The 14,621-nt window shown below is 39.3% G+C and overlaps 1 protein-coding gene across 5 annotated transcripts in view; it reads right to left on the bottom strand.

Annotated features, from left to right (window-relative positions):
* LOC121520532 (discoidin domain-containing receptor 2-like) overlaps positions 1-14,084 on the bottom strand; it is a 31,433-nt gene extending 17,349 nt beyond the window's left edge. For 2 of the 5 annotated variants that reach the window (XM_041804025.1, XM_041804026.1), the window contains exons 1-7: positions 13,971-14,066; positions 12,871-12,987; positions 11,965-12,064; positions 7,180-7,282; positions 4,479-4,716; positions 1,290-1,437; positions 953-1,055 (exon numbers count right to left, since the gene is read on the bottom strand). In XM_041804025.1, coding sequence (XP_041659959.1) covers positions 953-1,055; positions 1,290-1,437; positions 4,479-4,716; positions 7,180-7,282; positions 11,965-12,064; positions 12,871-12,987; positions 13,971-14,021 — 860 coding nt within the window. In that variant the 5' untranslated portion in view covers positions 14,022-14,066. Of the gene's footprint in view, positions 1-952; positions 1,056-1,289; positions 1,438-4,478; positions 4,717-7,179; positions 7,283-11,964; positions 12,065-12,870; positions 12,988-13,102; positions 13,224-13,592; positions 13,632-13,970 lie in introns of all 5 variants that reach the window. The other 3 variants (XM_041804027.1, XM_041804029.1, XM_041804028.1) reach the window with 3 other exon arrangements.
* Positions 14,085-14,621: the final 537 nt, after the last annotated feature.

Below are 14,621 nucleotides of genomic sequence, written 5' to 3'. Positions count from 1 at the left end.
ATACTATATGGACAAAAGCATTTGGCCATACCTGTTGATTGAATTGAATTCAGGTGTTTCAATCAGACCTGTTGCCACAGGTGTATGAAATAAGCATCTAGCCATGCTGTCTCCAATTGCAAACATTTGTAATACATAATGAATTGATCTAAAAAGTTCAGTGACTTCATGCATGGTACTGTGAGAGGGGCCACACGGGGGCAATAAGACAGTTCCTGAAATTTCATCCCTTCTGAATATTCCACATTACAGTAAACAGTCTGCTTGCAGAAAAAATGTCCGCCATTAAAATATTCTCATGCAGCCAGCATTGCTGACATAATTCCGTTAGATGCGTAAGCTTAGGTTCACAAAGCAGCTACGTAAACTACATAGGTACGTTATCTACGTAGCTAAGTTATCTTTGGCTATGTTTGCTAAAGGTCACATTGTTAAAGCTAACTTAGCCACATTGGTTTATGTAATAACATTAACCACATAGCCAGCATAGCTACTGTATGTTAGCTTTAGCTAAAGTAAACAAAGCAAAGGTGAGCCACTGTAGTAACTACTTAAAAAAACAGGTTAATACATAATTCAGCCCATAAATGAGCCCTGATCTCAAGCCCATCAGGCACCTTTGGGATGAGCTGGAACAGAGATTATGGGCCAGGCCTTCTGGTCCAACACCAGTGCTTGGTCGCCTATTTGCTCAACAGAATGAATGGGCACAAATTCCCACAAAAACACTCTAAAATCTTATGTAAAGCCTTCCAAGAAGAGTGGAGGCTGTTATAGCTGCAAAAGGGGGCCAACTCCATATTAAAATAGTTGAATACAATGTGTTGAATGGTGGTTACAGTCACTGTTCGTGTAATGGTCAGGCAACCAAATATTTTTGTCCATTTAGTGTACCCTGGTACTAAACCATTCATCGACATGCTCATATCTTGAAGGTACATGAAATCCAGACCTTTCAGCTGATGCTCCATCATACACAGAGTCATTAAAATAGACATCCAGGCCTCTGTAGATCATTTGGTGCCCGTCTGGGATGCTGTAAGACATCAGACCATCTACAGAAGAAGACCAAATTCAAACATCAGGACTTATTCATTGCATACTTAGAAGATCATGAAAAGGAACACGATGTTTACATTTCCAAAGGCACCATTCACTTTATGAAATAATAAAGACAGAAAATTACAAAATTATCCAAATTGAGATTTTTTTAAAGAAAAGAGCATGCATTGAAGTCTTAAAGTCTTATGGGGACACCACACTGTGAAATGTGTAAAATATATACAAACCAAGCCATTCACAGCCGTAGAGCTCCACTCTCATGCACACAATCATGGAGTGATCCGTCACAGGCATGAAGCGCACAAACCGAGCAATGATGGGAGGCTCCAGGTCCTTCAGCACCACATCATATGCATTCCTGTTCCCCTCGATCACCTGACAGAGGAGTGAAAAAACAAGTCACAAAGGAGACAAGTGAGAGAGAAAAACATATAAGGATGATCAAACTATTTAAAAGTTCTTAACAATTTGACAATGTTTTGGTTCTTTTAACAAAAACCCTGTTGCTGCTGTATATTAAACTGTGAGCTGCAATACTAAAGCTGCATAAAAATGTGTTTTACAAACGGTTCAATTCTGACAATCTCTAGAGAAACGGGTGTAATTCATCTCCTGCCAGCTCAACTACAAGTTTCATCTCCCATGACATCCATGACTCTGCTGTTATCTTTTGATCCCAGTTTGCTATCTCTCAGTGGTGAGGAAAATATTCACATCAGATACTGTATTAAAAAGAATAAAAGGCTGCTACAGACTGAGCAAGATGGCTTGTTTCCCATTTTGTGACAACTTTACATAAGATGAATTGATATTTTCCTATGGTGTATTATTTTATTTGGGCTAAAAGTTATGGGTCATTAGACCAGGTAGTTTTTGAGGGAGAGGAAAATGCCACTAGAATTCAAAGGAACAGCTAATTAGAGTCACTCGACACCTCGGCTGTGACTTTGTTCATTCTTGAGCAGCTTTTCAATAAACAAGATGTCTTGACATACAATTTACATTACGCCGAGGATGACAAAAAGTCTGAGCTCAAGTCTTTTCCTGATAGGATATCTAATACTCTCTAAACTTCCTACACTCATACCTGTCATATAGAACAGGGTTTACCAAACTTTTCAGCCTCTGACCCACAAAATAACAGTGTCAGAGAGTGGGGTCCCCCACATTCCCTGAAAGTTTTAAGGGGAATAAAATATTTCACAAAGCATCGTGAACAAATTTACATTTTAGGGAGTTCTTGCAGACAATATTTACATTTAAGTGCAAATCTCACTTACAGTGCCTATAAACAGTGTTCACACTCTTAGAAGGTTTAGTCTTTTATTGATTTTATAAATTAGTCATGGTCAATAGAATTTGGCTTTTAGACAAAAAAATAAATTACAAAACCCCCCCTGCTTAATATAAAAGAGAAAAACAATTTCTACAAAACGACGTTAAATATACAAAATATGTAATGTAAAATAAGTGACTGCATAAATATTCACCCCCTTCAAGTCAGTATTTAGTGGATGCACCTTTGTCTGCAATCACTGCACTGAGTCTGTCTGGATAGGTCGCAATCAGGCTTGCACATCTGGACCCTGCAATTTTACTCCATTCTTCTTTGCAAAGCTGCTCTGTCTGTCTTTTAAGCTCTGTCAGGCTGCACAGGGATCAGGCATTAACATCCTTTTTCAAGTCCAGCCACAAACTCTATTGGGTTGAGGTCTGGGCTTTGACTCAGCCACTCCGGAACATTAACTTTCTTGTCTTTAAACTATTTCTGTGTAGCTTTCACTGTATGCTTTAAGCCATTGTCTTGCTGGAAAATAAATCTGCTCCCAAGCTGTAGCTCTCTTCCAGACAGAATAAGATTGTCCTCCAGGATTTTCTTCTATTTTGTCGCTTTCATTTTACCCTCTGCTTTTACAAGCCTTCCAGGGCCAGCTGCTGAGAAGCATCCCCACAGCATGATGCTGTCAACCCTGTGCTTCACAGTGGGAATGCTATGTTTGTGGTGATGTGCAGTGTTTGGTGTCTGCCAAACATTGCTCCTGTCTGATGGTAAAAAGCACCATTTTGGTCTCATCAGACCAAAGAGCTTTCCTCCAGCTGACAATGGAGTCTCCCACATTCCTTTTGGTGAACTCTAGTCTAGATTTAACATGAGTTTTCTTCAGCAGTGGCTTTTTCTTTGCCATTCTCCAAAAAGCTTTGACTGGTGAAGATCGAGAGTAACAGTTGTTGTATGTAGAGTCTTTTCCATCTCAGCTGCTGGAGCTTGTAACTCCTTCAGAGTAGTCATAGGTGTCTTGGTGGCCTCTCTCACTCGTCTTCTTCTTGAACGGTAACTCAGTTTGTGAGGACGGCCTGATCTAGGCAGATTTACACATATGCTATATGCCTTCCATTTCTTGATGATGGATTTAACTGAATCTGGTGAGATTTTCAGTGCCCTGTGCCTTCACTGCACTCAGGTGATCCCAATTTCCCTGACTGTGAGACCACAAGCACCAACCTCTGCTAGCTACAACTAGCACTGGACCTCTGTTGAATTAAGTCAGTCACTTTAAGGGAGGGAAATGTTAATGCAACCACTTATTTTAACTTTCATATGTTTTTTAAATTGACATTACTTTGTAGAAATTTTTACTTTGAAATTAAAAAGTTATTTTTGTAATTTTTTTGCCAAAAAGCCTATTTATATTGACCCTGATTGATTTACAAAATCATTGAACAAGTAAATCATCCTAAGGGGGGAAATATTCTATAGGCACTGTAATAAGAAGTTAAATCTTAATCTGAAATTATTCAGATTTACACAAAAAACTGTCCATGAAATAATCTTGTCCTGTTTGACCTTTTGTAACGCCCTCTACCCAGGGGTATCACAGGCCTTCCTTCACCAACAATCCTGGTTTCTTAAATTGGCTTCTTGAGAACAACTTTATTCATTCTACAATTTTATGACTAACTTTTAAAGCATAATATGACCAAGATCCTAAGTATATTGTTTGCTGGCTAACCTCTTCCAATGTGGGTACCCCCTTAGATGGGCTGATCAGAGTTTACTGGTTTTACAAAGAGCCTGTTTGTTCAGAGGAAAAGGGCTATCAACCTTTTGCAGTCTGGTCTCCTAAAGTTTGGAACTGCTGAAGTACTTAAAAAAAGACTTTTATTTAAAAAGAAAACAAGATGGCAACAACCACAATCTAATGTAAAGTTTAGAATATCAAAACCAGTGACTAACAGCACAGTAGCTCCATTCACTGTTGATACACAGTTTTAGCCTTAATCTCACCTATCAAGCCACACTTAACACCAGCCTCACAGCAGACTGAACCTTATCCGTTTAAGATTTCATAAAGATTTACCAAACTTTAATTAAATCATACCTAAAAGTGGCTAGAGGAATAGTATTACACACTCACCTGCCTCCCCTTCCTATCGTGCCAGCCGACCCAGTTGCTGCCGTCTCGGCTGTACTTGATCCTGTATCTTTGTGCAAACTCATTACCCATCCCATCAGCATGGCGACCCTGGGTGCCCACTAGTGTGATGAAGTGCAGTGAGCGTAGATCCACCTGGAGGTACTCTTTCAGGCCGTCTGGCTCTGACATGATGTCAGGACACCAGGCTCCATCACCGTCTCCGTTATCCAGGTCGAGTCTGCAGAGGGGGGGGAATAAAAAGGGAAAAAGAAGTCTTTAAAATGTTCTGTTTTCATATTTTGTGCAAAATATTTTCTGTTATTTTTGCATCAGCTATTCTGTGTTTCTGCTGGTTGAACAGTAAAACAGAGTTATTATATTAACAGTTATTTTAATCTCTGTTTGTAGACAACAAACTTTTATATATGCTGATCTTTAAACTTCTTGCTTGTTCTTGATAACAGCTGTTTAGAAGAAGAAGAAGAGTTCCTTAATTAATCCCTTCAGAGTAAATTCAGTGTTTACTCTTTGTTGCTGAGTTATTCTAAAGACACATTTGCTGAAAAACATGCACCTGCTCAAACAGGATGCTACTGACATGCATCAATGAAGAGATGTCAGAGTGAGGGGGCTGCACTCAAAAGAGCACCAGAGTGGTGGGGGGGTTGGTGCTTTGTTGAAGGGAAACGAACTTGAACCTCTTTAGTAAGAAGACCACTTTAGATTTGGTCCTAGTGGATCTTGAACCAGCAACCCTTCAGTTTCCAAAGACCTTGGAGACTTAACTACTGCCAAACAATCTCATCTCATGGTTTGTTAAGTTAACAGTTCTGGAGCTTTAGATCAAATCCAATCATCCGTTTTCAGGAAATTTGACATTTTTTAACTGTAAAATTTCATGGGACCTAAGCAAACTCTTCCTGTTCAGGTGCTGGTTTGGCTCAGTGGGTGGAGCAGGTGTCCCTATACATGGTCCATAGTCCTCCATGCTCTGGTTTGGAGATCTGTCCCCCAGGCTGTTTGATATACATCTTCCAACCACTTTACCCCCTATATTTCCTGTCTCTTACCAGCTATCCTGTCTAAATACAGGCAGAAAGCCCAAAAAAGCAAAGAAAAAGAAAACATCAGGCTTTTTTTCATAGCCAGGCAGAGATTAGTTCACACGAAATTAGAAACAGAGTTTGGCAGAGGCAGGACATGACATGAAAAAGATGGTGCAGAAACCATTTATAAATAAAACAGAGAAAAAGGTCAGAGGTCTAATTATGTATGGACCCGTTCTAGAAGTAGTTACATAAACGGTGGCTCGCTTTGACTTCATTAGCTTTAGCTAAAGCTAACATAGCTATGCTAGCTTCGTAATTAACATTACTACAAGCCAGTGTAGCTAAGTTAGCGTTTGCAATGGGAGCTTTTGCAGATGTTGCTAAAGCTAACACAGCTATGTTGAGAACACATCTGTGTAGCTTATATATCCACTTCATGAGCTTAGCTTTGGCTGTATAGCTTAGATACATTGTGAGCTTGGCTTTAGCTATGTTAACTATGTAGCTCTGTTATCTAAAGCTAAGCTAGCTTTAGCTGCTTGAGCTTTAGCAAATTTTGCTAAAGTTAACTTAGCTACTTAGATACATAACTTATGTAGCTGCTTCTTGAGCTTGGTTTTAGCTATGTTAGCTATGTAGATATGTTATCTGATGCTAAGTTAGCTTTAGCAAAGCGAGCTTTAGCAAATGTAGCTAGGGCTAACTTAGCTACATAGCTTACGTAACTGCCATGTGGGCTTGCATAGCTACATAAGCTACAGAACTCTATTATCTATTTAGCTACTGTACTTTAGCTACACTTGCTCTGTTAGAATGTTTTGATGGAGGACATGCTGCTTCCCCGTTAGCATACAGTTGACTGGGCTTTATTAAACGTTTTGTAATCAGGTTTTGCAGGTCAAGTTTTTGAATTTTAACTCTTGGTAACCTAACCCTTACCCGAACCCTAAACTGAAGTTTAATCTGATTTTATTTTGACAATTTTAGGGTGTATTTCTGTTCTAAAATTGACGGCATCTCAGATGAACAGTCTGTGAGAGTGGCCGTCAGAGTCTGCAGTCTGTCTTGGTAATTTTAGCTTGAAGCTTGAAGGAAAAATTTTAAACAAATTGGGGGTGAAAAACCTGTCAGTTTGTGTTCACACATGCAACTCATCCTGAAAATTTCAGGTGATTTGCATGTATGCATAAAAACATCATCATTAAAAGCAACAAAAAGTTGGATAAGACTATGTGCGAGCACAGAAGGTAGGACTGATTATTCCAGGACTAACATACCCCCGGTGTACAACTGGTACAGTTTTTGTTCACCCAATGAAACTGCATCATGCATATTGTTTTCAATCTGATGATGTTCTTCTTCGTTGTTTCACGGATACTGGGAATTTATCCTGTCATACACAGCACTGATAAAAATGAAAGAAAAAAAAAACTTCACCATGGTTTGGAATCTGTCACCTGTCGATCATCTTGGCACATCCTTTTTATTTCACACCTTGCCATCTGAGAAGCCTCCTTTCTTTAGAACAAGAAACTCAAGAATATTTATGGAGAATGCTGTCTGGGTGTTTTTAGAAATATTCAGAAGTACATGTGTCAAAACAGCATGCATTTTCAATTAAGTGAGAAAAAGAAACGTGTCTTGAAACCTGCCTGCCGAATCTTGCTGCAGTTGACTCAGACCACTGACTGGATGCAGAGATGTCCTCATCCTGAATCTGCCCACCGGTCATGCCCAGAGGATACCGACACATTTCTGCAAAACACACAAAGCATAAAATAATTACACATTATCAAGGCTGCTGCAATGAGTATTTAGCCAGTTCTGACTGAAATAACACTGATGCTTTTATAAGATCTTCAAAAGCAAGTTAGACCATCAGCTACATCGACATCTACTATACAGCTCCTCTTGTGCACTCTTTGCTGTTCTTTTTGATGTGCAATTTTGGTCCCATGAATAATTGGGTTTTTTTTATCAGGGTGATAAGGAGCCATGGGGATAGGGTAGGTAGCATCGATGTTGCTATGTGGAGTTGCATGTACAGAGCCTGGATCTGTTTTAAGTGGTAAGGCTGTTTGGGTTGTGACAGCCAAGTTGCACAGTAGGTAAGATACGTCTGCACATGGGCAGTGAGGACTAGCATGGAGGGAAATGGCTCTGAGATGCTGGAGCTCACTATTCAGCCTCCCTAAGGTGTTGTGGGACTGACTGAACAAAACACCAGGGAAGGGATGTTCCATTTTGCCAAGCCTGATGAAGTGCTGTCTTTTTGCTACCTGACAGTCTGCACAGTTGGGTTGTGGGGGCCAATACTGAGGCAAAATTTGGATTTAGGAATTTCTACACTGAGCACTTATCTTTCATTAGGGCACAAGTATCTTGTATTTGTTGCAAATAGATTTCTACTGACTGTAATTGCTTTCTCAAGGTAGGTGTCAGACAAAGTAAGTATGTGCACACTGCAGAAACAGCCTCTGCTTTGATTTTGCTCGACAAATATTCAAAATGGGTGATATGTGTGAAACCTATAAGAAAGCAGGATGAGATTTTTACAACACCTAATCATGTAAAGGACGAGACTGACCAGGAGATATGTCTCAGGTTGTGCTCAAATCAATGCAAACTGAAAGTTCCTTGCAAGAACTTTAAGTAATTTTATTTTTTCTTCATAAGTGTAACTGTTTGCCTGTATTTTCTCACGTGTAATTTTGATCCTTTTCGTGTGTTTGCAGGATGTGAGGGAGTGTAAAGTGGTCAGGTCCCCTCCTCCCCCCTCAGTACCCTTTCCTGCAGCCCTGCAGGCCCCTGAAGCCAAACAGAGGCGTCACTGTGTGGGTGCCAGTCTAAGCAGAACGAAGCGGGAGTGGCCTCAGAGATGCCTGCTCTTCCTTTTTCATAATTTCTACCAGAGACACGTGAGAGACATTTTTGAGTTCAGTGGCATCTGCTGGGTAATAACTCAAACAAGTAAAAATAAAAAAAAGGTCAAAAAGAAGAGACATTTCATCAGGGTGTTTAACGTGACTCAGTGAATGTACTCTAAACCTTCTTTCTGCATCTATGTTTGTGTATTTTAACCTTCTCTACCTGATTATTAAGGAACATCTGTGTTGAATTCACCTTCCCACCATGAATGCCTGACATGTACTTAGAGACAGCAGAAGGACAAATAACCCTTTTACCGTGAAAATACTCTGCAGAGAAATGAGTGCATGTGTGTGTCTGTGTGTGAAGGCCTGTGTGTGTTACTTACAGCTACACCTACAAATTTTCTGACTTTTTTTTCCACGAATGCCCCCTGCTTGTGAAAGGTTTGCCTGTTCGGAGGATATTTGCTGTCTGACCATTAGGTAAACCACATATACACTCTCTCTCTCTCTTTCTCTCTCTCATACACACACATTACATTCTTGAGTTTGAGCCCACCCACCTAAAATTGCTTCCCTTCTCCATTTAGTCAATATGCTTATCACTCAAAAATATGAAGGGTTTAATTATTCTACAAATTTTGCATTATATTGCTTTAAATCTCATTTTATATCTTTTTCATTTTTCAACAGTTTATTTAATTTTATTTGAATAAAAATAAAAACTAAAATACATTAAAAACTAACTCATTAGTGCTTTTACAGTGTGAGCCTTTGGCATGGTCTCTTTAGCAACCTATAAGTCCCTTCATTTCCTTGATATGGAGCCTTTACATCATTTAAGAAATCAAACAATCAATCTTGATATATATACAGTACTGTGCAGATGTTTAAGGCATGTTTGGGCCAAAAATTGAGGCTAAAATAAGGCATGTCATGGCAAGTAAGCTTGCCTGAGGGCACCATAGGTTGGGAAGGAGGATTGGCACAACCCCAGTTCTGCTCTGGATGTCCTTGCATAATACCAGGGACATGGGAAAATAATCTGTTGAAAAATAACAACATCCACATCTTTAGAGAGGAGTAAGGGATGGATGTTGCAAGTAAGCATATCTTAGAGTATCTTCCTTGTGGGCAATTGGGTTGCCAAGAGCCCCAGGTCATGCTGTTGATGTCCCAAAGGCCTGAAAAAACCATGGGCGGCCTCCAGACACATCACCAGGGGGGAAAAGGCCCAGACAAAAGGAATGCCATCAAGCTTCACCTTGTCTGCTGAGCAATACAGGTGCATCAGCTTGACAGTCAACCACTTTCCTTGTTTACTCTAAGTGTCACCACTTGTTAAATAAAACTCTAGCCCAAGATAGTAGAGAGAAGAAAAAAAAAACAACATCTTGTCCACCCCCCCCAAAAAAAAGGTTTCAGTGGGGTTCTCTGCTCTTTTTTTAAATAAAGAAGTAATGTGCGGTTCTGACAAAACTGCCGTGATACTGGCTTACAGGACACTCAAACCTCACCTGTAACTATCATAAATTCAAGCCAAAGCAGGTTGGGAGAAGAGCAAAAACATCCTTTTTTGCCAAGAAGAGCTCTCAGAGAGAACCCACGCATGCATGGGGAGAACATGCAAACTCAGACCAGGAAGGAAGCGAACCAGGAGCCTTCTTACTCAGTGAGGCAACAGCACTAACCCCTGCACTGCCCTGAAGCCCCATGATGAAAATGTTACATCAAAATAAATGGCGACAAATGGGAATAAAACCAGGTCATTTGTGATTTAAAAGCTCAAAATATGGAAACCGAATAGTTTAACTGTTATTATGAGCCAAAATCCAATAAAAATATTGTTATGCATAAAATATAACATGCCAGGGTAATAATTGCCATGAAATTATAAATTATTGAAATTATAAAACAAACAAAGTTTTAGGTGTATATAGGTGTCCGTTCAGAATTCTCTGTCAAACTGGACAAACTATCCATCATGGGAACGGAGATGCCATGAACCAGCATCACAAAATTATGTATGTATTTTAACCATGTTAGATTAATTGATTCTCAATTTTTAAAATGACATCAATATGCTGGCGAATGTGTGAAAACTCTGTTTATAGGTAAGCAGACAGAATCTGGATTTCTGTTACAGTTTTTCGCAAAATAAAAGCGATATGTCTTAACTTTGGATTAAGTACAATTGTGCTTTGAATGTGTTTCCATTGAAGGGAGTTTTAGGTATGAGCCTCACACTTCTTGTAAAATCTCATATCACGAGACTCTGCTGCAAGGAAGCTGGACACTCAAAACCTGTTGCTGGTTGGTAAGGTTGTAATTACATCTACAGCAGTTGCCTTCACAACTCTGAACAAAAGACAAAGGCAACAGATGATAGTTCAGAGGAAAAGTCTGTATGTATGGCAAAAGCCACGTGTAAGGGTATAAGTATGATGTTAAGAAAAGTCTTGTCTCCTCTTCTGTCCACACGTAACGTGCCATGTCATCTCAAAGTGAACTGGTCATGTGACACCAGACGTTACGTCCTGTGACATGTAAATGCAGAAAAAGTGTTTCCATGGCACTTTTGCGATCGAAACGTCTGAAAACCTCCTCATGAGAGCGTAAAAATGTTTTAGCGATATTTTAGAGGTTTTTGAAATTTAGGTGTTTCCATTACCAGTTTTTCATTCTATTTAGATTTTGCAAATTTCTAATGGTAATGGAAATAGAGCGATTGCTAATTTCATGTCAGTAGAAACACAATAACAGTCCATCATTTGACCTCTTTAATCCTCTTTATTTTCAGCCCATAGACACAGACCCCTTTTTTACTCTTGTCACTTGATGATTAAAAAAACGTAAATTATGTTTTTTGATTATTTAAAGTTCAAAAGCAACGCAATTGCATTTAATCACTTTGCTACCACTGTTTCCTAACCTACTGCCATTCAAACACAGAGCTTGCTTCACCCAAAAGGGGGTGCGGTCTCTCTGGACTGCATTATCTTGGTCAATACTTAAGTCTACATCTGAGCTAATCGCTACACCCATAGCTACTGCCTTGTTTGCCTCAAATGACCCTCTCAGACTGAGCCCAGTCAATTAAGATTGGAGCTTTGCAAGATGGACGTGCCTGATGACAGACATATATCCTGGCTTTGCAATGTAGTCATGATGTGTTACTTCCAAAGTAACAATAGGGACAAATTTTTATCCCACGCTAGCACTTGTGGACTCAACATGAATCCACCATGTGCACAGCACTGGGCTACATTTAGCAAAGTAACAGAGGCAAGGGAAAACCCATGTTGAACAGCCATCTGAGCAACTGTGTAAGGGTTACAGGAAGAGGGATAGAACAAAAGAAACAGAAACAGTTACCACAAATTAATCACCAACATGTGGAGTGTTAACAAGAACATCTGAGTATGAGCAACTAATTGGTCTGATTTGATCATTAACAGCTATTAATGACAACAAAACACTGAGGTCTGTGAATGATCATTTTTGCAGTTGAAGTTGAGTAGCTTATAAGAAGAAAGAGATTGAATATAAAGTACATTTCTATTTTACCTGGGTTCACTTGACATTGTGCAGCTGTGACCAGCAGGAAAAGGAAGACGTGATGTGTAATCTGATGAATCCTGACGACCTTCATCTCTCCTCCCTGCACCTAAAAGTTAAGGTAGTTGATAAATCCACTAAACAAAACGTCCACTTCCATTTTTTTTAATTGTTCATCACATAAACAAACAAACAAAAAAAAATCTGTGAATAAAATACAAGGTCCAATATTTGAAAAGCTGTGTGAAAAGACTCGCATACAAAGCATTTTATAACATGAAAACTTCTGTAAATTAAAGCTGTTATAATTCAGGATGCTTCACATATTTCTTTAGAGATGAACATCCACCACACCACAGTGAGAAACACGCTGGTAAAAGCACACACCGTTCTCCTTGTAGCTCAAGGTCTAATCCTCTCCACCATAGTACCTGGATTAATTTATCTTGTATAAGTCCTGTGCAGGTTTAAGTTGCCTTAAGCTCAAATACTGCTTTACTTAACAAGCAATTTTAACTTTTGGTTGGAAACAGCACTGTGAGACATGTTGGTATGATGCCATCTTCACCCAGTGCTGCTTTCTTACATTTTAAGGCTTGTAGTGAACTTTTTCTTTTCAAAGCAAATAGATTTTTCTGTTGTTTCCATATCTGAAACATAGCATGATACTCACTGTCTAACTTATGAGTGATCTACTTTTGTAAAGCATAAGCCACTGAGTCAACACAGCAAATCCAGTGCAAACAAAGTCACCATAACATAAATAATCTGTGCATTTCTGTAGTTCTGTATGTTTCTTTCCGGTATGATGCACTCACTAAACTGGGCACAGCTATGCTGCCTCAAACTTTCTTCGCATTCAGTTTTCACCCTGTGGTTAATATCCACATACAAGAAAAAATGGATTAGACTTACTTTTGCCAGCTCTTCTCTTGATATTTGGAAACCATCAGTTTGAAATATTCCACATCTACTGCTGTGAGTCAAAGCATTCGGTGCTGGAGTCGCTGACCTCTTCCTTGTGAGGACTTTCTGGGAGTGGAAAAGAGAGAGAGAAGGGGGGGAGAGAGAGAGACGGAGAAGGGGAAATGAAGGCTGATGTAAGAGTCTTTCTGGCTGAAGGAAAGAAACTGAGAAAATAACACACTTTGGGAGTTTGAGGTGAGGCCCAGAAGTCCCAGAATTCCACCTGATCCACAAATGGTTTCAATTACGGCCCACAGAAGCAGCTGAGTGCAGCAGGATCTGGCAGCTTCCAACAAGAGCTACTGAAAAACACAGACTGGACTTCATTTTCCAGCAGAGGAGAACCTGCTCATTACTGAAGTACTCATGATGTTTGGACAGGAAGCCTGGATAAAAAGAAGGAGTTACAGCTGGGATTAAAGTAAAATAGATACAGCAGCTACAGGAAGCAGGAAGGATGAAGTGTACTGATATTATCATAAGTCAGCATATAATATGCCCATATATGTTGTAAATATTATAGCACCAATGCCAGCTAAGGTTTTCTATCTCAGTACATGAAAAATGACACTACAAAGAGTTTTACAGAGATCAAGATGAAGTTTTCAGTACAATGCCTTCAGTCATCTTGAAGTCAACACAGCATACGAAAAGTTTTATTTTCTACTCACAGTCCTTTCAAACTGCTGCTGCAGCAACACCATGAAAGACTTCCTCCGGGATGTTTGTGTGAAAACAAAGAAGTAAGGAAAGAAACAGGATAAAAAAGAAACAGAACATGAGCTTTAATTACTCTCACGCTAATAAATATTTTTCGTTATAAAACTTAAAATGAATATGATTGAATCAGACCCCTCACTGCTTATCATAGATAACACATCATCTCATTTCATGCTAACGTTGAAGAGTCGAACCGTTTCAGATGCATGCCTGTTAGCGTCAATGTGGGGAGGTGAATGATTAGTAACTCTGGTGTTTATGGCAATAAAGCTAACGTAAGTCCGCTGGTTTGCTGTATATAGCTCAATGACAGCATGAAAACTACTTACTATTTTTGACTGTTCATGCCAGGTAACTGATGGCATGCAGTAGCTTAGCATGGCCAACCCATGTTTCCTGACCTGGTGCTAGCATGGCTACGGTGTCCGTTCACTGGATGTGGCTTCACTGGTGTGAATTTGGACATTTAGACAAAGCCGCTTGCTGTTTTTCTTGCTTGTTTTCAGAATTTAAATTCGACTAGCTTTAAAGTCAGCTATATGTAGCACATGGTAATCTACAGAGTTACAATTTGAGTAAAGTTGCATGATTTTTTCCTGTTTCTAGTCATTAAAATAAGTGTTTTCTAACTTTAAATTCAGCAAACGATTAGGTTTTTTATTTTTGAATAGAGCTTTATCAGCTATGGAAGTGTTTAATGATCAAAATTCAAATGAAAGTCTAATTTGAAAATAATAAACATAGAACAAAAAGTAAGGAAATTTGTGTTTGGTACATTATTTCTTTGTTGTAACAATGCTTCCTGGTTATCAATCTTATACCGTTGGAAAGCCTGTTTATTACCCTTTTAAATTATGCCACATTTTTAAGGAACATGCATTTGTGGGATGACCAGCAGAGCTGAGTATGTGGGTTGCACCCATGAAATATGTGCCAAATCTTCTCTGCCAATGCCAAACAGCTTATTTTGCTGTTGCTAT

This window comes from Cheilinus undulatus, linkage group 13 (genome assembly GCF_018320785.1).
Source record: "Cheilinus undulatus linkage group 13, ASM1832078v1, whole genome shotgun sequence".
Lineage (NCBI taxonomy): Eukaryota > Metazoa > Chordata > Actinopteri > Labriformes > Labridae > Cheilinus > Cheilinus undulatus.
The sequence above is the reverse complement of the archived record's forward strand: the minus strand, read 5'-3'. Positions and strand labels throughout refer to the sequence as shown.